Consider the following 25,611-nt stretch of genomic DNA (forward strand, 5'->3'; position numbering starts at 1 on the left):
ATATATATATATATATGACATGTGTACATTTGTTTGGATCACTATTCCTGCTGCAGATGTTTTAGATGGAGCTCATTTTAACCACTTTATACACTGTTCAGTTTGGGTAGTTAGGAAAGGTTTGAAAAATGATATTGTGCAAAGTAATTAGTAACTAAAGCTGCCAGACAAATTGAGTAACAAGCACAATATCTCCCTCTGAGAAGTACAAAGTTGAACAAAACGGAAACACTATTTATGTACAATTTCAAATTACTTTACTTCAGTACTTAAGCAAATATACTTTTACATTCCACCACTGGTCATAATATTTACTCTTACCACTCACAGCTTATCAAAACCATAGAATTGTATCCGTTTATAAAGCGGTGGAATAATAGTGAACAGGATCTAGTTCAGTCCATTGTCCGGCCCTCCACAACATTCCCCGTTTCTCATGTGGCCTCTTGGGAAAAATAATTGCTCACCTCTGATTTAACGTGATCCTGGACAGACGTCCGCCCTTAAGACGACAACAGTTTCCAATTTTGGGAGCTCTGACTAGTAGTTCATTCGCAGGCAAAGGAAAATGTTTCATTTATTTTTCCAGGACAACACAAGATCTTTCAGGACTTCTTATTCTCAAATGTTTCCATGTTTTCAACGACTTTTAAATGGAAAACTGGTCAACTGTTTTCCAGGACGTGAGAACCCTGAAATGGTTCAGATATGAGGAAATCTTCAGTGCTACAATGTCCTTTGAGATCTCAACAGCAGATTGTGGATTCCTGCTGCCCATTGAAGTAAAGCTTGTGAGTGAACCGTGAGGAGATAACTGAACAAAAGCAGAACACTGTTGATTATGGAACCTTTTATTTGAAACAAAAGCATAAAGAAAACACATTTCACTGGGGTTTAACAGTAGTCTCTTTTCCTTATTAAAATCCTTTGTTAAAAACAACAACAATACTTCACTGCATCAACAGAGCACAGAGGAGCGATCCTCTGTAAGGACAACCAATCACACGGGTGGAGGAGGAAGAAGGCTAGGCTAACAGGACTGCTAGCCTTAGAAAAACAATGCATCACCTACGTGCCGACATTAAACGTCAGAAAATAAAATACGCGCCGATTTAAAAAACAAGTTTTTACACAAAGACCCACAGAGAGAAAGCAGGACAGCACCAGTTCACCTGTAATTGACCCCACTAGGCCCCGATTAGCCCTCCATGTGCTCCGATCCCTCCGCAGGAAGCTACATTCATTTCAGATTTCATAAAAGTGAGCCTTATTAAAAAAAATATTGACATGGTTAAACAAAACAAAACGATTATCTGAAACCCGCCAATATGATACACAACACTTTACATACAGAGAGAAGCCTCAATCACACACGAGTTTCTCGAGGGCCGTGACGACGAGTTTAAAAACCGGAGTTAAAGTTGAGATTTGCTTTTGAATCCCGATCGATCATATTTAAAGGTCTCCGTCATGGTACAGCCAAAGGCAGGAGGGACATCCGGCTTCATCCAAATCAGTCTTCATTTGTTCCAGTGGCACCTCACCAGAATGAGAGGTTCATTTGTGCCTTTTCAAACGCCCATAGCAGCAGACCTCTGGACCTTTGATGACTAGTTACTACAGCGTATTCAGGCTAACATGAAAACAATTCAGAATTTGTAGTATTTGCGGGGCGTATTCTTCCTCTTCATTATATATTACAATGGTTTAGCAGCTGGCTAGTTTGGTTCCTCGGCATAAAGCTGTGTTCTACCACAGGTCCAGGTTCTCAGTGTTGGCGAAGCCGGGGTCTGTGCGGAGCTTGTCATACGTTCCGTTGCTCAGCCACACCTCTCTGCCAGCCTCGTCCACAGATTTCCTGAGTTAACGGACAAGAGAGAACTGTTGCTGTCAGCAATCAGAGGAAAAACACTTTGTTTTTGTTAGCAATACTTAAAAATTAAAAGAAAGTTTGACAATTTCAAATTCACAATTTCAATGACCATAACGTTTGAATGTCACCACACCAATGACACAACCCAGTCACCGGAACGTTGGCATGTTGAATGTTGCCATTTCTTAATCGAAAATGTGTTTCAACATTTCTACATGCGTGTAGATCAACGTTAGTGTTGGAACCGCTTGTGGCGTTCATTCATTCCCAGTTGCGTTTAGGTTCCAGCAACAAAACGACTTGGTTAGGTTTATTAATAAATCATGTTTCGAGTTATTTTTTGTTTCACACGGGACACGAACACTGAAAATATTCACATATTTGAGCCATCGACCCACCTACGCAGACTTTGATTAAATGTATTTGTGAAACGTCAAATACAAATGTAATCGGGAGCAAAAAAAATGTTCCCTCGAAATATAATTGAAAATTGAAAAAGTGTAACGTCCACCCTCAGGTTGACACTGCTCTGTCAACAGAACTGTTTTTGAAGTCGCAGCTGTTGTTTACCGGTAGCTGCTAGCTCAGCAGTCTCCATGCTGAGAGCCATGAAGAGACAACCCCTCAATCATAGATAAGTGAATAAATAAAAATAAGCGAGTCTTTTTGTGGGGAGGTTATCTGCTGGACTTTTTTTTTTGGTTCTTGAAATCTTGTAACCACAATGAGGTCCCATCACTTGAGAAACTCTAAAATATTATTGCAATAGGGGGTGAGACAACATGTGGGTGAGTAGCAATGTGCATTGTTAAATCCTCCTCACCTGAAGAACCTGGGGATGTGCTCCTCCCCTCTCTTGGTCATCTGATTCCTTCTCTCCCTCTGCTTCTCCTCCACTTTGTCCTTCATTTTATCTGCTTCTGCTACCTTGCCCTCCTCCAAGAGCCTGAGGGAGAGAAGAGGGGCACAGATTAAACAACTGGTCAACATGGAAGATGGCAAAACCATAAAAAAAAAGGATAAATGCTTCAGTTTAAATCAAGTTGGTACCTCTGGTCTGGTCTGAAGCGCGTGTCTGTAGACGGGAGGACTGCTTTCAGCTCGGGTGTCAGCTCGTTTAGTTCTCTGGCATATTGGGAGAAACCGTAGAACTGAGAGTAGTCATCTGGCTGCACGTCTAAACAGGAAATGACATCAAGCATATCAAGACTGAGGACATTAGACAATGTGGATACGTAAGAAGAGCTGGATTTGATTTGTAAATGTTCAACACGACGAGATTTTACAATCAGTCAGTGGTGGCCCAGGTGGAAAATTAGGGAGTTAAGGGACTCGACTGGATGCTACTCACTGGGCTTCCAGATGCACTTTGGTGTCGACATCGTATCACAGAAAATACCCTCATGCCAGAGGCCTCCAAAGCGATGAACCACCTCTCCAGCCCGGTCCAGGACCACACCCTGTACCTCGTTCTTACTGTTGTCTGAGCTCCAGTAGCGAGACTGGAATATGTAGAGCAAAAGAAAAGGTCAAAGTTAAAGTGGTTCAACGGGAGAAGGGGACAAGAAAAGTCCTATGTGCATTATTCTGACTTCTAAGTGAACTAGCATTACGTTAGAGGCTGGTTAAATGGGGACATCAGTGTGTGCGCTGACCTTGACAAAGGTGATCTTGCAGGTGCAGGCGTCGCTCTTGATGACCACCTCACCGTAGTGCTCCAACCAGCGCTCCTGACTCAGCACGTTGTGGATACATGTCACTGCCTTGTTCCACTCATAGTGGTCACCGTACCTACACAAAAAAAACACTTATCAATACCATCACTTCCTCATTTTGTGCATTTATGCCTGTTTTTAGACTATTTTAGTTTAGCTCATCTCAACATGTCTACAATGTTTGCACCTAGTTTTGGGTTGATGAACACAGTACTGAACATCTCCAGCAGGTGGCCATAGTGCATTACAAAAACCCTCCAAAACAACCAGGCAGCAACCTCTGGTTCTGAAAAGTGAAACCAATGCTTTAGTGCAGGGGGCTTCAACGTTTTTCAGGCCAAGGACGGACCCCCAAACAGATAAAGAGATGGAGCAGGGACCCCGACTATTATATAAAATTGTGTTTTATATTAAACTGGGCCTAGTGCCACGTATAAACATACCTTGTTATCGTGCATTCCATACTAAGCAGGTTGATATATTCATGTTTTTATTTTAAACATGTGAAGGTACAGTGAGTAGGGGGGCCGTGCCACTGCCATTTAGAAACATACCTTGTCAACTGATACCAATGCCAACAATTGCAGGATAATCATGCATACAAGCTGTTCAAATTGACGTTTTTATTTTAAACACAAATGTGGAAACGAAAATGAGTGATGGCCTATTAGTGCCACTGCCATGCAGAAACATACCGGTTATCTTGCATACAATACTGAACTATTAAAATAATGGACAGATTCATGTTTGAAAAAATAAAATAAAAAGAATTTTCTAATCAACCAAAAATTTCAGACCCCCTGCAGTACCTGCCGGACCCCTTAGGTGTCGCGGACCCCCTGTTGAAGACCTCTGCTTTATTGTCTTAAACTAGCATTCTCTCTATTGGCCATAAGGATTGTATAGAAGTCTATGAGAAAATGACTCTACTTCTCTCTTGATTTATTACCTCAGTAAACATTGTAAACATGAGTTTATGGTCTCAATCTCTAGTTTCAAGTCTTCAATACAGCATGATGTTCATTTAGTAAATGATGGTCCATTTAGAGTCAAATAGACTATTAAGCAGTGTATGCTTTAGGGCGGGCTTACTGTGATTGACAGGTCGCTGTCACTACCAGAGCCGTATACGGCGTCTCTAAGTCACTCCTCCACATTCCAAATATGGTCACTTCTGTACATTGGTTGCAAAAAAAACAACATGGCGACGCCAATAATCCAAGTTCGCCGAAATTGTCGAACTCAAGGCTTCAAAACAGCAGTCTACAAACCAGTGGGTGACGTCACGATTACTACGTCCACTTGTTCCATTCAGAGTCAAATAGACCATAAAGTGAAGTATGCTATAGGGCGGGGCTACCTTGTGATTGACAGATTGCTGCTGCTACCAGAGCTGTGTACGGCTCTGTTGTTCACTCGCCCACAGTCCTAATATTGTCACTTTCGTTCACCGGCCAGCGTGATCAGTTGACTGCATGTTTGGTAGAGCACATTGTGTCCTGTTCATAGACTGTATACAAACATGGACGTAGTCAGCCTGACGTCACCCGTTGGTTTGTGGACGACAGGACGGTTTGCCATTTTGTTTTCTTGTAATAAGAAGTGACCATATTTGGACTGAAGGGTGGAGCGAGGTACAGCTAGCGCTAGCTAGGTTTGCAAGGTGCATCATTTATGTTAATTGGGATGATCATTTTTCTTACAAAAAACAGGCTTAAAATAAAGTGTGCCCAATGTAAAAAACACATCTTAACTTCAAGCGTTCATTTCAAATTGAACTGGCGAGTGTCAAAATGTATCCCCTGTGCTGCGGTCATGAACGGGAACATTTATTTTGTACCAGACTGTAAACATGTTTATTTCTGATGTAAAACTGTTCATGTTAACACGGAGGTTCATGGGGATTTGTCATTTGAGGAAGTGCAGATTGCCACTTCCTTTGGCTTCATTTTTCAGAACTGGAAGTTGCTGCTTGTTTCTGTATTGTATGAGTAGTTTTACTATTGTATGATTTTCTAGTGGTTATCTGCTACATGGTGTGACTGGTGGTAAATGAAGCAGTGGCTCACTTGGGTAGGGAAACATTGACCAGTCCAGAAGAGAGCATCTCCATAGACTTCCCCCAGAACTTGTTCTTCCATCTCTGATCTGAGACAGACAAACAAACTGAGCATTAGGTTCAAGTCCTCTCATACAGTACAGGTGGATCCAGCACTCGTCTCCAAGCACGCAGCTCCTACCTTGCCAGAAAGTGAAGTTTTCGGACTCAGCGTGGCAGGCAGAAACGGGCGGGTGATGGCTGACCTGAAAGCAAAACACATAATGCAGCATTACAGTAAGTTTTCAAACTGAGATGGAGGTTTCAGCTTCATCCATCTCTGCTGGTTACCTGCTCACTGACGTAGTGGAAGCCTCTGTCTTCTCTGTGACTCTCGTACGTTTCTCCCAAAATCGGGTTGAAGGGCTTGTAGCGATTCCTCCAGGACGCCCAGGCATATCCAGAGATGGAGAATACTGCCACGTATACCTGGGAACATGCATATTTGTTTTTTTTAAATGAATCAAAGAACTTGCGACTGACCTCAACTGAATCTCAGCAAACTAAACTCACCATTCTCTCATACGGATCATCCGTGCGGTTGGCTATGTCCAGCAGCTCAGAGTACTCCAGCTCTTCGCTGAGTCTCTGCAGCAACGACAGCGGCTCGTTGAGATCCACCGGCATGGAGATTCTGGACAGGTCCTTGCCGATGTTGTTGTACAGGATGCTCATGATGCCGATGTGGCTGTTGTCCGTTCCTGGGGCGGGGAGGACAGTGCGACGACCTGGAACACAGACACACAAATCAATGCAGCTGAAGGACAGCCAGACATCCCAGAGGGACAAAAAGGCAGAAAAAGTAGTCTCCAATCTGTTAAATATGCATTCATGCCACTACTCAAACTTTTTGATGTGATGAATGTAGTTAAATGTATATGTTACCTTGTATTTATGTTTTCTGTATTTACCGTATTAAAAATCTACAATAAAAAATAAATGAACAAATCAACCGTAAGACACTCCAGGCACCTGCTCCAGAACACAATCTCATTGAGTCTTAAATCTGGCACAAACTACAACCAACCCTGGTCAGAGTACCGAGGTTCGTCTGGCTCTTTTTAGTGCCATTATTAATGACAATTAATGATTAATGAGTCTCTAACGCAGCCATCAGTCACTTCTCGGGAAGTTCCATCAAACTGTCAGACTATGAATCAAGATTCTGTTACTGCATTTCTGTTTAGATGTAAAATGAGAACGGTTGTGACCCGGCCAGCATGTTGAACACAGTCCAACCAAAACCAAGCACAGGCCTCGTGTGCTACTGTCAGGATATAGGGACAGTTATTTTTATTATTAATGTTACCAACTGTGCTACAGGGCTGTACTAGATCAACCAGTTGCATGCACCTTTAGCAGTAATCAGATTTCTATATCTATAACATTAAATAGAATATTCCATAATAACTCGGTAAAGCCAGTTTCCATAACTGCAGTAGGAGATTAGAGGAAGCAGAGTCGACCTGGTTTCTAAAGGGATTTTTACATGCGAGCGAGCATGTGCATAAGAAAGATTGTATTTAAAATAATTTAAAGCAAAGCCCCCCTAAAAACAAAGCTAAACGGGTCTAAATGATTCCGTTTGTACAGCTCACTGCTGAGCCATCAGGAGGCAGCGTCTTGACCCCCCCCCGTGGTACACTGTAAACACGACTGCACTCATTCACAGTGGAAATGGTGAACAATGATGGCATTACCGGTATTGGCGGGCACTGGGCTGGGTACTTCAGGAACGTTGTTCAGACTGGCGCGGTAGTTGAGGGTAGCGGTGGCTGAGGGGGAGAGGACAACGTCAGTTCATCTTGTCGGTGGGTGGGTAGGCGGTGCGGCCTGTACTGCCAGCTACACACTCACCGTGTCCCTCATCCGGCTCAGAGTTGCTGGTGGTGGTGATGTCACTCAGGCCCGACTCGTCCGACGCCTCGGCCTCTGACGAGCTCTCGCACACGATCACCTCGCTGGCGTCGAAATACTCGGCCATGGAGTCCGCCACAGAGGGTGTGCGGTGGCTGTGACGGCCCATGGACGGTGTCCTCTGAGAGGGAGCAGAGAAGAAATAATCAGTTTGTATAAAAGCGATGGAGCTAGAGCATTGGCCGGCGTGCGTGTGTCAGACGTATTGCAAGAAACATAGAGCTCTCGCCACCCACACAAAATGTCTACACCCTTTGTTGTGCTCCGTCTGAACAGCATGAAGTGACCGACCGGAGCCACGTCTACCTCATTACAGCGCTGTCAGTCATTCAGATTCTCTGGTCAAGTTAAGTCAAGATGTGCTCTGCTATGATAGCTTCAGGGAGAATTGTCAACATTTTCTCAGTGATTTTTAACAAATTCCATATACAAGATGAAAATGAATGCAAATGAGCGGGATAATGGAAGAGAGTCCTTCACACACAAACAATCTGTATATCGTTTGTTCTTTGGATTATCCGTTTCAAAACAAAAACACTGCCATTCATAAAATTTTGCAAGTTTTAAAATCTGATTCGGTTTTCAAACTGAGCAAACAAAGAACGAACGACACGGATTACGAACACAGCGCGGTACACACCTGATCAGGACGGACGGTGCAGAAGGATTCATCAGTAGAGTCAGAGGACAGTGAAACCGAATGGACTTTGGTCAGACGGGACTGTATGTCAAGCTGAACACACACAGACATGCACACAAGCCATGCAAGACACATGAAGTGGAAAAACAGAGAAGAAAGCAAGAAATGGTCAAAACATGTCATGCTGACTCCAGAGCAGTCCCACGGCATGTGGTGTTTATCAATGTGTTGCTCTATTATTTAACCGTCGACAAGGCCAGAGGATCAAGAGATATTAGTGTATCAAAATGGGCACAATAATTATTACACCGTACAATACATGGATATGAACAGATCTATGTTTTTAGTTTATTATTTTCCACATTCCAACTCAATATGTTTGAGAATTTAAAGTAAATTGCTCTTTTAAAAAGATTTAGTTTGAGTACTTCCCATAATGCAACTTAATGGTATGTTCCATATGCATCTTTCTATGGAGGCTTCCTGTTATAAATGTGTTGTGCCCAGGCTGAGAAAACCATGATTACATCATCAGGGTCACTCCTCCAGATCAACAGGTTCCACAGTTATCATTATCATCCCAGAGTTATGTATTCCTACCTTCTTTTCAATACACAAGTAATTATCAGGACTGGATTTACTTTTAGTCTGTTGTGTGTTGTAGAGGGAAAACCCAACTGCCAGACTGCCAACAACAAAGTAAAGCCCGGTCACATGCAGCACCGACAAAGAAGAAAGCTCATGCAACACCAAACAAAAAAAAGGTTTTCTGAGCGCCGTCGGTTTGACAGCAGGAATGAACGAGCTACTCGACAGACAAGACTGTTTGGTTTCAGTGTGTGACAACCATCGTGTTATTTCTGTCTTTGTGTGTGTGGAAACGGAGAGAAGAGATTTGAGGCGTGTTCCTGTGATAACTTGTACCTTTCCTGCCTAGAAACAGCCCAAACCTGCTCCATAGTTTCACCTCACCAACAGACTGAGGGCTGGGCTGCCATCGTCTTTTAACAGGCCGATACTAATATTTTGGGCCAATCAATAATCTGTGTATTAAATCAGAGACTCCGGAGGAAAAGGGTAGGGGGCGCGGCACAGAGTGGGAAGAGGGATAGACAATACAAATAAAATAATGTCAGCCATTGTTGTCATCTGATTTTCAGATTCAGGAAGAGCGAGGATCGTTTTGCGTTTTGTTTCTACGTAGCCCAGCTCTGCTCCTAGTGCGTGTGTGTGCGCGCGCGAGTGTGTGTGCGTGCTCACAAGGGTGTGCGTGTTACCTCAGACAGTGTGTTGCAGAGTGTAGCGAACTGCTGTGATGTGTTGTGCCTCAGGTCCGGGCCGGTCCAGGCCTGCCTCAGTCTCTCTCTCTCCAAGGTCAAAACCTCATGAATGGACTTGAGAGACGCATGAACTGTAAAACACAGCGTGCAGAAACAAAGTCATGAATACACAGTGATCTGTAATAAAGACATGTGGCAAGAGGCACATTTCACTTTCAAATGAATTCTAATTTATAAAATGTCAGAAAACCCTGACTAACATTAATTAAAACCTTAAAATAGCTCATTTTTGGATGCCAACAATGTTTTGCTTCCATTAATAACTTGACAATCGATGCTGTAACTTATTAAAGCCACTATGAGGAATTTGATATTTTGAGTTATTGTTGGGTGTTGCGGAGAATCCGACTCAATGACAAAAATATTGACTATTTCTATATAATTATTCTTAATGCCTGATGGTTTCGTTTACTTATGTAGGTCATATAGAGGCATCAGTATCAAATGAAGACCGTTTCACAACCAGTTAAAAGTTCCTCACAGTAACTTTAAGTTTCTCTTCATTAATTACTTAAGAAAATATTTCAGAAACTTAAACTGACAAACATCATCAAGCATGTCTGGAAAATAGCCAGCTGTCATTTGAAACCAGCTCAATTAAACCTATAGACAGAAATACAGCTGTAGAGTGGGAGGCCGCACCCCTCTGAGAAGAAGTGCAGATGTCCTGGTGGAGCTTCTTGGCCTCTGGTGAGGAGACCTGAGGGTTGGACAGCTGAGAGTAGACGTAGTCGGGGATGGACTGAACGGACGGCCCCAACCCGGAGCTGCTGTTGGTGCTCAGGTGGCTGGTGCTCAGATGGCTGGAAGTGAACTGGAGTAGAAGAGACACGGTATGATAACGAGCTGAGGATGCAACTATTATACAAGAACATAATGAGGATGCACACAAAGCACACGTCAGTCCTACCATCCCCCCCATGGCTTCAACGCGGGACAAAGTCCTGGAGTGACCGAACCCTTTCCCCGTCTTCTTCTTTGGTTTCTCCAGAGACAGATTCTAGAACAGAGACCAACAGGGTTATAGCTTTTCTCCATAAGAGACAGTGAAAATAAAGAATACATCTTTGATGCAGCCCTTAGGGATCTACCAAGTAAAACATTATCTTATTAAAATCAACATTAGGACAGTTTATTCATAAATAAAAGTAATTTTTCCCCCAGTGAAGAATCCCACAGGTTCACAGTTGTTACCGAGGCGCTCACCTGCATGCTGATTCGCATCTCCAGGTCTGTGTTTGTGATGGGCAGGCCTCCCTCCAGCCAATGGAGCCGCTGGATGAGCAGGGCCAGGTCCGTCAGCTCCACCTGACAGCGAGCCAGGTCTGACAAACAGAGGGTCAAAAGATCAATCGAGTCGATTTAAGAGAGCGGTAAAAATATCACGTCAACGTTAACACGTTTGGGGTTTTTGTACGTCAATATATGCGACGAAATATGATGAAGACGGCTCTCACCGTTGGAGGTACCGTCGATGTCGTGGGTCTGCTGCAGCCACGCAGACACCTTGCTGGTCACCCCCGGGTCAGAGGAGACAGCGGGGTCGGGGCTTCCCATGTCTGGATGGTACACCGACGCTAAGCTGGCATAGTGAGCGGGCTGCGTGATCAAATACAAACAAGGAAGGAAAAGACTCAATCAATCACAATGTTGACAACCAGTTAAAAATACCAAACATTCTTGAACTGAAAATCTGAGAGAGAATCGAGTGATTGATCAACACTTAAAACACCAGCTAGTTAAAAGCCTAGCGGTGACCTCTTGAACATTTGACACAGAAGCCATTTCCCAGGTTCCTCATAAGAATACGAGTTTTTTATGTCGAGGATTAGTGTGAAAACATTGGTTGTATGAGTAAGCACACAATGTACTGCTGGTTTAAAAAAAATTAAAATAAATCAGAAGAGAGCAGATGACACGATCAGGCGGATCCAACAGTGCTCTGTGCTGGTTACCACAACAAAATAACAATCAGTGGAGGAGTGGCATGTTACACTAGTCTTCTCAATGGAACCTTTGTTTTAGTGTTCGGATGTAGTGGTCAAAGAAAGGCTATAAAAACAGTAGATAAGCACATCAAATTTCCTATAAATTCTTCATGTTATATTCGCTGCTAATTCTGTGATAAACACATGCTCCTGTTAGTTTGTTAATTAAAAGCTTTTAAGCAAAGTCAAGTAAAGTTAGGTTTTTCATCAGCAGTAACTAAACACCTATATTTGATACATTTTTTCGATTGTGTCCACATTTAACAGAGATCAGAACTCAACGCGAGCCAGACCAACTCAGCATGTGGTCCCAATGAGAGCAAAGCCTCGTCTCTGAACGTACAGACTAGACACTCAATGCCATGTCATGATCGGATGACAAAAGTCACTGACGTGACGACGAGTGTAACCTCAGCGGGATTCTCTACTGACCATCTCTCTGTTGGTCTGGGCGAGAGTGGCCGCGGTCGGCAAGTTGCTCGGGCTCAAGGAGAGAGCGTGAAGGACGCCATGATGGACACTCATCGCCTCGTTTTTCCTGAATACACGATGGGCACACAGCTTGGTCAACCAGATGTAGAAGAGGTCATGGCTCTTTGCCTAACAAGGAGGGAAAGGAGAGAAAGTGTTTAGTTCACTGCAGGCTACAGCATATCCACTTATGTCTGTAAACGTCATTTTAACCCCTTAAGATTTGACTTATGAGAGTTTAGTTTTTCAGACGGCAATGACGTCTGTGTCGATAATGATTCCTGGACTCTCTGAACTCTGCTGTGTGGGTTACCTTGAGGTGGTAGATGTTGTCCCCAGCGTCCAGGTCTAAGCCTTTGGTCTTCTTGTTGATGGACATGACTGCCTGGCTGACGTCCAGAGAGCCGTGGAGCTTCCCTCTCTGAATCTAAGACACAATTTGAAATGATGCAGTTCAAATTGAGCCGTTAGCAGCACACGGGAGTCAACAGAGTGAACCCGACATGAGTTCATGGCGGTTGCTCCATCACTGCTCTGAGTGACTGACAGTGAATTGTGCAACAGCTGCATTTTTCTTTTTACGACTTACATCTTGCTGTGTCTTTGAGTACTTGAGAATTCCTTTCTCCAACAGGAAGTATCTCTGAAAGAGCAATCACAGTGAAGAATTTGAAAGAAACAGGAATTGCGTTATCCCGACGGGTAAAGAAGGTCTAACAGTCATGACGATGGTTTAATGCAACAGCGTTGGAAACCTGGGTAAACTGAGCGGGACAAAGATCTGCTGCACCATCACTGCTTACCTTGTGCCAGCCTTTGAGCGGGTACTTCCTCTTCTTCATCAAGTAGCCCTCACAGATCCCAGGGATGCTGAGGTCCACAGAGGAGCCGGGAACAGAGTACATGTCCCGCTGCTGCAGGTCGTCCATCACCTCCCAGTGACGAGACTGAGAAGAGGAAACACGGAAATCATTACAAAATAAACCAAATAACTGATGAAACAAAAAAAAATATCAAATATATCATCAAAACATTGTCTATGTAATGTTTAACAGAATTATATGATTTATATCTACATACATACACAAAAAATCTGATCCAGCCCGTTTCGATCGGCAGCCGATCATTCGGTGCATCTCTAGGCTCTACTGGTCAAATCCATACCGCTGTACTTCCTACACTTTCTCCTCCTATCTGTGGGTCTCGTTACCTGCTTGTTCGATTGTTTGGAGGAGCCGGTGCTGCTGCTCCGCGAGTGGCCGGGTTTGAACACGCTGGCCGGGGATTTGTCAATGCCGCTGATCACCGACTGGCTGCTATTCAGAGGCGGCGGACACACCTGAGGGTCCATCGTCAAGATGTGGTGAGGAAAGCGTTGCATGGTGCGAAAGGGGGGCGTTCACGACAAGCCGTGTCTCATGGCAAACTGAGCGGCACTGAGGAGATCAATGAAAAAGTGTAAACGGCGCGCGGACAAAACTATCGGGAAGACGTTGAGGAATCAAATAAATGGACAGTATTCAAAGTAAAATGACAATTCCAAAATAAAGATCAGCTATAGTCTGATGATTTTCTTACTCAACTCTTAAATAAGATGCCTTGATGGATGCACTCACTATATGGGAAGGAACTATATTTCTAAACCTTGGTCATCTTGTAAAATTCATACGAACATTAAACAGAAAGACCAGTTGTGTTAAACAACAGGATGGACACTTCACACATTTATACAACCACTTTAAAAACTACCTTCAGCTGATATCAGTGGCGATGTAGGAAGTCTTACAAGTCACTAGATCATTAGTTCAAACAGACAATGAAATGCATAATTGGGTTGAAACCAGTCAATAGACTGAATATTCAGTAGCTCTTTCAGATCCTCTGGAAGGATCACACACACTTCCTCTTCTCACATTCAGCAGGTGAAAACAGCCAGGAAGAGGAAGTGCAGAGAATGTTAGGAGACCTGTCAGGTGGCAGCTTGCTGCTGATAGACATTATCACACGATGTGTGTTCAAAGAAAATCTGATTTTCCCCACTAACACAGGATAGATAAGACCCGAGGCCCTGAATTACATTTGGACAAGGAGACTATAAATGCAATGATACGAGTTTGTCCATTGATACTGTAGTCAGTTAGGGCATTGCAGTCAACATCACAATATACTGTATATCAACATATACCATGACGTGAAATTTCATATAAAATGCAGCTTTTACCCATAGCGCTCACTCCTACACCGAACATAAATGAAAACCTGCACAACTACTGATGACAAGGTCGAAGAAAGAAAACACACCTGTGTTGGCCTGAAGTCTAACAGGCTGCTTCCCAAACAGTCCACAGCAAATTCCTTAAACTTTCCACTCGAGATGAATTGTAGAGCCGCAAGAATTCCCCTAAAAAGTTCATGAAAAAACTACACCAAAAGAAAGCAATGTTCCCAGGAACGATCCTTCAGCATCGAAATCCTCTGAACTACTGTGTTGCTCTGAGAGCAGTGTCACACCTGGCCTGCTTGTCGGACTGGTGCATATCTAAGGTGGCGGGTATCTGGGCGGGGCTGAGACACTCGACGTGACCGAACAGGCCTGCCGGGTGTGTCAACACAAGATCTGCAACAAATTTGCAGTCCACAGATGTAGCCGACAATAGAAACATAAGCGCTCTAAATTGCATTCAATTATCAGATTCTGCCCGACACGAAAGGCAAACGGCAGAAACTACTGGGAGGGTGATTTAAAAAAAATAAAAAGGTGAAATGTTTAAGATCTGGCCACTTAGGGAGGAGCATCTCAGCTCTACTACTGGGTCCATACAATAAAAATAAAAATAAAAAATGGCAACTACTAGTGCGCGATAAACACATGGCAAAAGACTGAAGGGTGATGAATGAGTGAACAAATATTTCATTTAGGGAGTGTTACTGAAACCTGGAATTAAAACAGGAGAGTGAACCAGGTGAAGACGACTACGACAACTTGATTTTGTGCAATAAAACCTCTGCAAGAATAATCCATATACCTGTTCAACAAGCATGAACGTGATCTGAGATCATGTAGAGCGATAGAACAATCTGCTCTGTCCACAAGTCCCTCATCCATCCAAGTACTGTTCGCTCGGCTAATAGCGGATTGATACAAACGAGCCGTTTTGTTTAGTTGCCTCTCGGTGACAGCTATGAGTTACTTTAGTCAGCAGTGTATGTGCCGGGGATTTCATTGTGAAGTGTGGAACGGAGGGAGTGAAGCACGGTTTACGTCGGAGTAATGAAGCTGTTGCATTTTTGGAGCAGACTACGGAGCCTCTGTGTTATTAATATATTACCTTCATGAAGTGTAGGTGCAATGTAAGCCTCTGATACAAAAGCTAAAGCTATGTGTATGTAGTCTAACGGTTAAAATTATTTTGAACTTCTCTGCTGGCTGAGACAAAGAGGAATGTTTAAATTCGTCATTCTTGACAAACTTCACTCAGGAATGTTACTCATTTTATTGACTTTGCAGTTGTAAACATTACTGTTGCTGCGCTAGAAACCATTTAGCCTAGTTAGATTCAAAATATAAAATTCTAATCCGGTTCTCAATTTAAAGAAACCAGGATGACATGGAAAACGTCACTTCAATGTTTGTTTATCTCCAGTCCTACGTCAGGACAGCACGGGCCGCGGCTAGCATGCTCATTACAGTAGATATCTCTGCAACATGGATAATAGAAGACGTCAACACTGTAACCTCTTCAGTCAGCTGACAATGTTAGTTACATTTTTGGATGTTTTAAACTACAATTATGGCCAGACTTTAAAAAGGTAAAGCAGATTTATTAAAAAAAAAAAAAAAAGGGTTCCATTTCATAGAAGGCTAAATCTCACTTTTAAATGTCAACATAGAGGAACATTTTATGTTTGAGGCAGAACGTCTTTTCTTAGGGATGTTGCATCAAAAGAAAACAATTGTTTAGGAAGAAGTCTGCTGGTCTTAGTTTGCTTGCTTGATGAAGTTTTATAGTTTTCCCATATCATAACAGAGCATGAAGCAGCACCCTCTAGCAGTCACCTCCTAGTAGCCAAACATGCAGTAAACGGTTTGGTTCCCTCCTGTTGGAACCAAAGAAGAAAGAAGGATCAGAAAGAGCGAAGACCAAAACATTCCCTGAATGCTTTGCACTAGGCATCATTGTGTGATTACATCTTTGTTGGTTACAGACTCACGGTATAAAATGTTCCCAACAGTGATAAGTGTTCTGGCATTGTCGCAGTACGCCCATATGAAGGACACTGTTGACATGCCCTTTTTTTCCAATTGATGACACATTTGTTCAATTATAATGATGTTTATGTAGTCATGACTACATAATCACATTGAAGAAAAGCAAAAGTCTGTTTCATTATAAATAAACACATTTACTTCTTCTAATGGTATTCAACTACACAAATCGTACAAAACTAGCTGAATGACTAGACGGTCCGAAAGTGTCATTATCGTCAGCTTTTCCTCTTTCCGACAGTCTTTGAACACGTCAAGTGCGACAAACGCTTCTGTCAGCAAAGCAACAAAACAAAGTGTCAATTGTGATATTTCATCAAAAACATTTTATTGTGAATAAACTTTTTGCTTTAACCAAATACTGTGAAAAACATTACATTCTGCGCTCCTTGGTGCAACTAGGAAGCTATGATTGATCTCGCCCGACACCAACAGTCACGTGACAATTCCGTTTTACCACCGCACGCCTCCTCTCCAAAAGGAACCAGCCTCCTTGCTGTTATGGCTGTCAGATTCAAAGAATGAGGTCAAACATTCAACTGTCTAAACCAAACTACTAACATCAATGTAGACAGCTTTAGAATTGTAAACACCGGCAGTATAGGTTGTCAGAGGTAATCAACTATAGAAATGGTATATATCATGTAACCATAATCCCTAAAGACCATTTTTGATTTTTTAATAATGTAATATCTGTCATGGTGGCAGGTGACCCAAACGTTTACCTGCAACCTTTCCCCGTTTATGGAAGGTGCTCATTTCATTCCAGCCGTCCATCTGAAGTCATAGACCAGGTATGACACAAACATGTTGAGTCATAACTAGGACTGGGGAAGAAGTTTAGAACAACCATGAGTGGTATGTGGTCTGACCAGTAAACCAGAGAGAAAGCAGGAGCTGAGATACAGCCCTGAGTGCAGTATTTAACAAACTGTACTAACATCTGACACCTTGCCTAGAGCAGGAAACGAGGCCACTCGTCAGTTGTAGAATTTGATATTCGACTTCTGTGAACGTATGTTTCACGTAACTCACTGCAGGTACCACGGTGCTGTCACAAACAACATCCTCAGCTTCAAAACCATCAGTTTAAAACATTGCTGTATAGTGGCTAAATATTGCGACACTGGAACATTCCTGGCATTTATGGGTCAATTGTGTTTTGCCCAAGCAGCAGCTAACAAGGCTGAATGATAATCAGGTCGCCAGTTTGAGCAAAAGACCCGTGAGTTTTATGTAGGGCTGAATTATCATTTCATGAAAAACATTGGAGGAGCATCAATAGTAGCTTGAAACACAGGAACGGTTTAAATTTTTCTTGACTGAACCAGGGTGTCCATACATTACCTGCAGTCTAGGTAGGCCTGTCACAGCTTCACAGTGAACCGTAGAAATGTTTACACGGGTGGGGACCGGGTCTGGGATCAGACGGCCCAGGGTGAAAGTGGCTCGAGGCTCCGGCTGTGAGAGCACAATCACTGTTTTCTGGGGTGTGGTCAGCGCTCATAGAGCCCTCTGTGCCTGTGTGGAGGGACGGGGCTCCCGGGTCTGTCGGCACTGACCCGTTTTGAAATACAGAGCCTGTGTGTCGTGGGTGTGACTTTTTTTGCTTTGTCATCACCATGATTCATACAACCAATTTGTTTATGAGGTTTACAAGAGAACATTTTTAATCTGTCCTCTTAATGTTGCTCAAATTGCATGATGCATTACCACAGAAGAAGAAAAATAGCAATGTCCATTTTTTTCAAGATTGTGCAGCCCTAGTATGACCTAATATATTCAGGGCTGTTTTGCAACATTGTGCGGAACGGACATATTCAACATGTACACTATAGTGATAGCCACCGTGTTTGTATCACGGTACAACTAAATAGATTCATAAACAGATGCAGACTGTCGTGGTGTGGTTTTTACAGGAAGTGCTGTCCAGAACAAACTGTTCTTTCACATGCATGTCGGTGAGATGTCAACTCAAGACCTGAACAGACTGGTTCTCTCACTGTCCTCCATCTTTCACTCGCTCTCTCCAGGAATGTGCCAGAGCAATGTATGCAGGCTGTTTGGCCACATGTGACTGACGGGAGCACTTTTTAGTTGAACGACAGTGTTTACAAACAAACGCTACAGTTGTGGGTGCAGTTTTGTCCCAATATGATTAATAGACGGTGAAGTCAGGTTCTGAAGGCAGTCTAAAGGCCTTTACACATTGGATGCGTGATGGATTAACGACAGGAAAATGCGTAATACTAGCTTGCAAATATTACAGGGATCAATTGACCCAGCCTAAAGGTAAACTAATGTATAGTTTAAGCTACTGTGAGCTATTTCATTAACTTAAGCTAAGCTTCCTCTTAGCGAAATGCTCCAAGCGACTTTGAGTTCACTCTGGTTAACAGTTACGCAGCGTAAATGTCTAGGGCTTTTATTGTGAAAGGTAATAAAAGGAGATGAACTGGCATTAACTGCCGTTGCCAAGGCTAAAAGAAATATGTCAACTCTACACAATGGGATTGGTTGACGCCTTCATACGAGGTACGAAAGCTCAAGAAGAATTGACCTCATTCTGTAAAAATAATATTTTTACAGCGTTTTTTTTGGCCATTTAAAATTTGCTTTCTGTGCTTAAGTACTCATGATTAAAAGAGTTTGACAAATCGCAGCCTATTGACATGCAAACAATTTGCACAAATGAAAACTCCCCAATGTGTTGGCCTTATAAATAGGATGCTCTTGTAAGACTAGACATGTCATCATTCACACACCAACTCTATCGGCCCTCTTCATTTCTCTCTTCTCACTCGCCCTGGTATTACAGCAAAGACGATCAACAGAAACAAAACCGCCGATATGAATTCCCACAGGAGCGTAATGATATACTGCATGTCAGCTCAGAGTAAAAAGAGCACTCTTCTATGTCGTTCACCATTTGTTTCTACGGTTTTTGTGACAGTATCTTAACTCTTTCTAATACCACAGTATGGCTTTAATTAAATGCCATTAAATGAAAACTAAAAAGTGATTCATAGTTTCACTTTAAATCAAGTGGCAGTCTAAGAATTAGAGCTGGGATTCAAACTCAATTTTGATCTGTGGCTTTAGTGGAAGGCTCTATGAGCAGCCCGTTTGTCTGCCTCTCATGCATTACCATTACATTCAAGTCACAGAGCTAAGCATTACATTTTCCTTAAATTATTTTCCCCTTTGAAAAACCTAGAAGACTCTTCTAACCATCTGGACGAAAGCATTTTTGACCCGTTTTCCAAGTTGCCCCCGTTTTTCCTAATGGAAACAAAGATGGCAGCCATAAATGCCACAGCCCATCTCCTCATCCAATATGTTCAACGTGAACACAACTGTATTGGAATACATTGAGGTTTCTAGCCAAGATTATACAATTTCATACAAAACATCTACCCTAAATACTTTGTGTTTTGGAAAAAGAAGTGTATAATTACGGGCCACCTGAATTAGATTTTTTCTTTCTTTCTGTGTTTAGAAGAGACTTTCAGGTTCCTGAAAATCCCTCCACATCATTGATACGGGTTTCAAACCACCACCCGGGTTTTTTCAAAAGGTCACTTGGTATGTATTGTCAGTCAAATTAGTTAATAATGTTAAGCTCTTTGATTCTAATGCAATATTAGTTCAGCAGCAGCCTACAAACAAATCGGGGTAATAATAAAAAAGCGCAGCAAACAACAGCAGTGTAGAAATGTACCAAACAAGACTACACCTCTCTCTCTCTCTCTCTCTCTCTCTCTCTCTCTCTCTCTCTCTCTCTCTCTCTCTCTCTCTCTCTCTCTCTCCTCTCTCTCTCTCTCTCTCTCTCTCTCTCTCTCTCTCTCTCTCTCTCTCTCTCTCTCTCTCTCTCTCTCTCTCTCTCTCTCTCTCTCTCTCTCTCTCTGTGTGTGGTAGGAGGCTTAACAGGTTTGTGAACAACACCCTAAACACCACCATAGGAACAGCGTGAGAAACAATGTGGGGACACATTGCTTATGGTCGATAAGGACATTTTAGATTATTCTCCGACATAGTTAATATTATAGATAACGTTACTACTTCACATTGTTTGCTAGTTTCACGCGTAAAAAAAAAAAACGTTACACGCCGAAAAAGGCCGCCAAACGTCATTCCTGCGACACCCAGTCAAAATTAATGTTAAAATTATGAAAGCGGAAAGGTGAAAAAACATTCGCCATTTTAATTCACCTTTCGTACGAAACGTTACCGTAACGACGCGCGTGAACACAAAGCCCCCTTTCACCAAACGAACCCCCAAATGATTTCTTAAAAATTTCTTCCGTATGAAAACTAAAACTGTATCAAACATTTTCACTTCGGCGTCCATTGTGAAGCGACACAATAGTCCGTTTTTCTTCTGGACTCACCTGGTTTTAGGCGAGGCTCGACAGGAACCCACCGGCTGAGCTGATGAGGCTTCTTCTTCAAACTTCTGGAGCAGCCGCCCTCGACTCCTTCTTGTTATCTCTGAGCGCGCGTGGCACACACCCAACATCCAGGAGCGCACTGGCGGGACAGGATGCATCATGGGAACCCTTTTTATTCTCCCTTTGATTTTCTTCTTCTTCTTCATTAGGGCCCGAGCACCGACGTAGTCGGAGCGGAGGACCTATTGTAATCGTAATGTTTATTATTATTATTATTATTCTTCCGATTATTTTTCATGTTTCGTCGCAAAAAGGAGGTGCTTGGGATTCTGGCAACATTTTGAAATTTTGCACGCAAGCCAGAATTTGTGAAAATTGCAGTCTGATTGGGGTGTCCAGCTGCGTTTTGAAATATTGGCTCGCTAGCGCCCCCTATTGAGTAGCCCCAACATTGGGTTTCACCTAGCTGTATGAAATTTGCTAGGTATGTGGAACGTGATGGGGCGTACAAAAAATCCTCTTGGAATTTTTCACTAAACCAAACAGGAAGTCGGCCATTTTGAAGTGTATGACGTTTTTGGACCGTTTCAAGGCATCATACTTTAACGAACTCCTCCTAGAGATTGAACCCGATCGACTTCAGACTTGGTCAGTATGCTCTTGAGACCTTGGCAGTGAAATGTTACTCAAAGATCAAAAAGTTATCGTACTATGTATCCGTGGCGTGGCGTCAAAAAAACACCATTCGCCATGAAAAAGGAAGTAGTTGTAACTCGGCCGTACATTGTCTAATCTGCTCCAAATCTCTCATATGTCATATCATCCCGACTCAGAACACATCTATATGAAAATTTTGAATCATAGTAAGAGCGCCACCTATTGGCAACTGGAAGTTGTACGTTTTGTACATTGACATCCTGCTCCTCACAGATTAATCAGATCCCTCTCAAATGTTGCCAGGAAAGCCTTAAGACCTTGATCATGCTTCATTGTGAAGATTGTAAGAAGTTGTCGAAGGGCGGCGACGTAGCGGCTCGGCGAATTTCGATCCTTCGCCATGAACGAATAAACTGATGTAACTCGACTCCACATCATCAGATCTTAACCAGATTTCACATGTTTGATTAGACTCCAGGCCTGAAGACATCTGCAGGCCAATTTTTAATCATAGTCATAGCGCCACCTACTGGTAACAGTAAGTTAAAGACTTTATACTTTGCCTTGTTTCTCTTAGTAGGTAAATCAGATCAACATCAAACTACTTCCACACAAATGTAAGAAGTTCATAATGCCAGTTCATGAAGCTTTTGATGTTTCGTCAAACGCCGTTGCCGTGGCGACGCAGTCTTCGCCGTGAAAAACGAAGGTCGTTTTGAGAGGCTTAAAAAGCTCGAAACATAAGCAAACTCTGCACGCAGATTACAAGCCCAAAATGTAGTTATATAATATGATTTTATTCATTCAGAGTGGCAAATCGGCTCAATAGCGCCCCCTACAACATTTCGACGAAGCAGCCCTCGCACTACGTTTCACATAGACTTACACAATTTGGTGGGCACATGTATAACATGTGGACTTAAATAAAAGTCTCTTGGGACCATGCTCTAAACCCAACCGGAAGTCACCCATTTTGAATTTATTTTGAATTTCTAGTGTCGTTTTTGTCATTTCCAGGCGCTGCACTTTAACGAACTCCTCCTAGGGAAATAATCGAATCAACTTCAAAATTGGTCAGTACAATCTAAAGACCTTTGTGATGAAAAGTTACTCAAAGCTTGTAGTTTCGTGAAAAGCTGTTGCCATGGCAACGCATTCTTCGCCATGAAAATTGAAGGTGTTTTTGAGGGGCTAAAACTGCTCAAAACATAACAAAACTTGTCAAACACATTTAAAATCATGAATGTAGTTATCTGATGTGACTTTAATGTGTCAGAGTGGCAAGTCGGCTCAATAGCGCCCCCTACAATATTTCGCCGATGCAGCCCTCGCAGTACGTCTCACCTAGATGTATACAAATTGGGAAGCAGGTGTATCTCATATAGACTTAAAAAAAGGTCTTAGGGGACTAAGCTCTAAACCCAACCAGAAGTCAGCCATTTTGAATTTTGTATGAATTTATAGCGTCGTTTGTGCAATTTCCAGGCGCTCTACTTTAACGAACTCCTCCTAGGGAATTAATCAGATCAACTTAGAATTTGGTCGGAACAATCTCAAGACCTTAGTTATTAAATGTTACTAAAAGCTTTAGGTTTCATCAAACGACGTGGATTTGGTGTGGCAGCCATTTTACATGGTTCACCATCATCCATCAAGCTGTTGTAACTCTACTGTACTTTGTCAAAACTGTCCCAAACTTGACATGGTTGTTGACTGTCATGACTTTAGGACTTCTGCATGCCAATATTAACTCATAGTCATAGCGCCACCTACTGATAAGCACGGACGTAAGCAGGATTCTATAATTACAGCGGACCAAACACTGAACTTATTAAAAGGGTTTGTGGGCACACCATGAGAAAAAGACTTCTCTGATCTAAATATGTGCAAACTAAGATGCTTGGAGAGCAAAAGTTAGATAACAGTGGGTTTTCAAACCATGTCAGTCGACATTAGTATAAATGATCTGTCCAGAGCTTCTACTTGAGAATCAGGTTAAATGTCACAATGAATGCTTCACAAAACAGTCTAAAGTTACAGAAGAGCTTAAAAAGAAAATGGTGTTAAATTAAAGTGTTCAAGTAAAAGCAAATGATACTACTGTTTTCTTAACTTTCATGTAAGTCCAAATAAAATCAGAACACTGCAGGGAGTTGAACCCCATCCCAGTAAACTGACAGTCTGTTATGTTACTAACCCTGAAGCGCATTCACGCACATTCATTTTCTTGATGATCTTAACAGGCTTTCATTTATGATTGTATTGGAGGTACCCTCAACACATTTGAGGCTTAAGACCTGTCAACGCGATCTTGTTACGCTGCTGGTCGACGCAGGAAATATCATCTAACTCATGCACGCAGTGTTTGATGGTCACAGAAACGCACGGCAGCGTCCTCCAGAGTCCTGCCAGTACCCTCGACGTGCGTGAATGTGCGAGGGCCCGGTCAATGCTGCTTGCAGCTTTAATTATTTTTAATTTTTTAACAGAACATTTCGAATTCAAATTTAAAAAATGCTGGGGAACTAACACATCGTAGTAAAAACTGTGTGGCGGTTAAAATAAGCTGAAACTTATATTTGGACTATATTAGTTTGCATTCCATCAGAAATGTTTCACCTTCTGACCTCACGGAAAGCTCTTTCCTCTGTCCTACATGTTAACCATGCTGACCCAACGACCAACCATAAGGAGACCAGGGCCCCTCAAAGATGACCCATATGCAATGGTCAGGCCTCCCAAAGACACATGGGCCTATCTTTAAAAACAGACATATCAGTACAGTTACTCTGATTCTATTTTTGAAAATAGGTGATTTTTTCCCCCCTTAAATCTTAATTTGCAAACAACTGCTGACATTCGATTTTGGTGTGTCAGACGGATTAAAGGTAGGTTGAACAATTTGTGACAATGCCATGTAAAGTAACAGATAGATGTAAGGACAAGTAGCACATTATAATCGCTGAACACCATGGTTTTTATTTTGTTATTAATTTCTTTATGCAAAGACTATTAGGGTGTGTTAGCAAATACTTATAAACTCAGTGTCCATATATAAATATGTATACAACATATATATATATATATAATTTTTACAGCAGCTATTACACCATCATTTATTTACTTCAGAGGACAACAATTGTGTTCAATAAAACAGAATTAAAATTAAATAACTGCAGAATATATATATATATATATATATATATATATATATATATATATTTATTTTATTTCTGTACATTTAAACAATATACTTATTTATATTATTCTTGCATTTCTTTTACACACTTACTCATAGATGCCATTTTCAGCAATATTATTTGCACTGTTATATATTGTAGTATATACGGTATATATATATATATATATATATATATATATATTGTACATACATACATACATACATATATATACACATTATATATATACCTAAGCAGTTTGAAAGAAAAAGTTCCTGCATGAAACTGCTCACCACAAGGTCTGTGGATTATCTTGAGTAACCGGGTCATAGTTTCTCGAGAGACAATGCTGTTGTGTTTTTCATATGTATTTGTTTTTGGCTCTTCAAGCACCACAACCGGAGTGCCATATAGTCCCATTATATTAGACGGCAGCCCCACCAGCCCTTATCACCCTGTGTGACTCCCTGGTCGCTGCTGTGGGGTCCTTTCACTTCCTGGGCTCCACCATAACCCAGGACCTCAAGTGGGAGTTTAAGATCAGCGCCATCTCAAAGAAGGCTCAGTACAGGATGTACTTCCTGAGGCAGGTGGTGACGTTCAACCTGCCGAAAACAATGATGGTGCACTTCTACACAGCCATCTTTGAGTCCATCCTCTGCTCCTCCATCACAGTCTGGTACGCTGCAGCCACTGCCAAGGACAAGGGCAGACTGCAGCGCACCATTCCTTCTTCCGAGAAGGTGATTGGCTGCAATATGCCGTCCCCCCACGACTTGTTCTCCTCCAGGACTCTGAAGGCGGGCAACAAAGTTTGTAGCAGACTCCTCTCACCCTGGACACAAACCATTTTGATTCCTTTCTCTGGCAGGAGGCGGCGGTCCATCAGGACCAAGACCTTATGCCACAAAAAGTTTATTCCCTTCTGTAGTTGGACTCATTAACAAAGCCCGGGACCCCCACTGACTCTGACATCCTCAGGACAATTTCTGCACAACTCTGCTCTTTAAATACACACCTGTCACTTTAATTTAATACTTGTCTTAACATACTTTTTGTCATGCACCAATCACCA

The 25,611-nt window shown here is 42.3% G+C and overlaps 1 protein-coding gene across 4 annotated transcripts; it reads right to left on the bottom strand.

The window, feature by feature from the left end:
- Nucleotides 1–832: 832 nt before the first annotated feature.
- Nucleotides 833–20,835, bottom strand: LOC306709619 (oxysterol-binding protein-related protein 7-like). 4 transcript variants are annotated; one of them, XM_079177836.1, is made up of 23 exons: nt 14,344–14,541; nt 13,253–13,478; nt 12,846–12,989; nt 12,632–12,685; nt 12,356–12,469; nt 12,004–12,171; nt 11,041–11,182; nt 10,790–10,908; nt 10,494–10,583; nt 10,226–10,397; nt 9,521–9,654; nt 8,244–8,336; nt 7,544–7,724; nt 7,387–7,461; nt 6,200–6,414; nt 5,978–6,115; nt 5,829–5,892; nt 5,658–5,736; nt 3,529–3,664; nt 3,225–3,375; nt 2,924–3,050; nt 2,697–2,819; nt 833–1,858 (listed from the first exon to the last, which is right to left on the bottom strand). In XM_079177836.1, the coding sequence occupies exons 2-23, from the start codon at nt 13,421–13,423 to the stop codon at nt 1,750–1,752; spliced, it is 2,799 nt and encodes a 932-aa protein (XP_079033962.1). In that variant the 5' UTR covers nt 13,424–13,478; nt 14,344–14,541; the 3' UTR covers nt 833–1,749. The 4 variants fall into 4 exon arrangements, with proteins under 4 accessions (XP_079033962.1, XP_079033961.1, XP_079033963.1 ...); XM_079177835.1 differs by lacking the exon at nt 14,344–14,541 and adding an exon at nt 20,701–20,835 and having other exon boundaries at nt 10,226–10,583; XM_079177837.1 differs by lacking the exon at nt 8,244–8,336.
- Between the last annotated feature and the right edge of the window lie 4,776 nt (nt 20,836–25,611).

Source organism: Pholis gunnellus, assembly GCF_910591455.1.
Source record: "Pholis gunnellus genome assembly, chromosome: 17".
In the NCBI taxonomy this organism is placed as follows: Eukaryota; Metazoa; Chordata; class Actinopteri; order Perciformes; family Pholidae; genus Pholis; species Pholis gunnellus.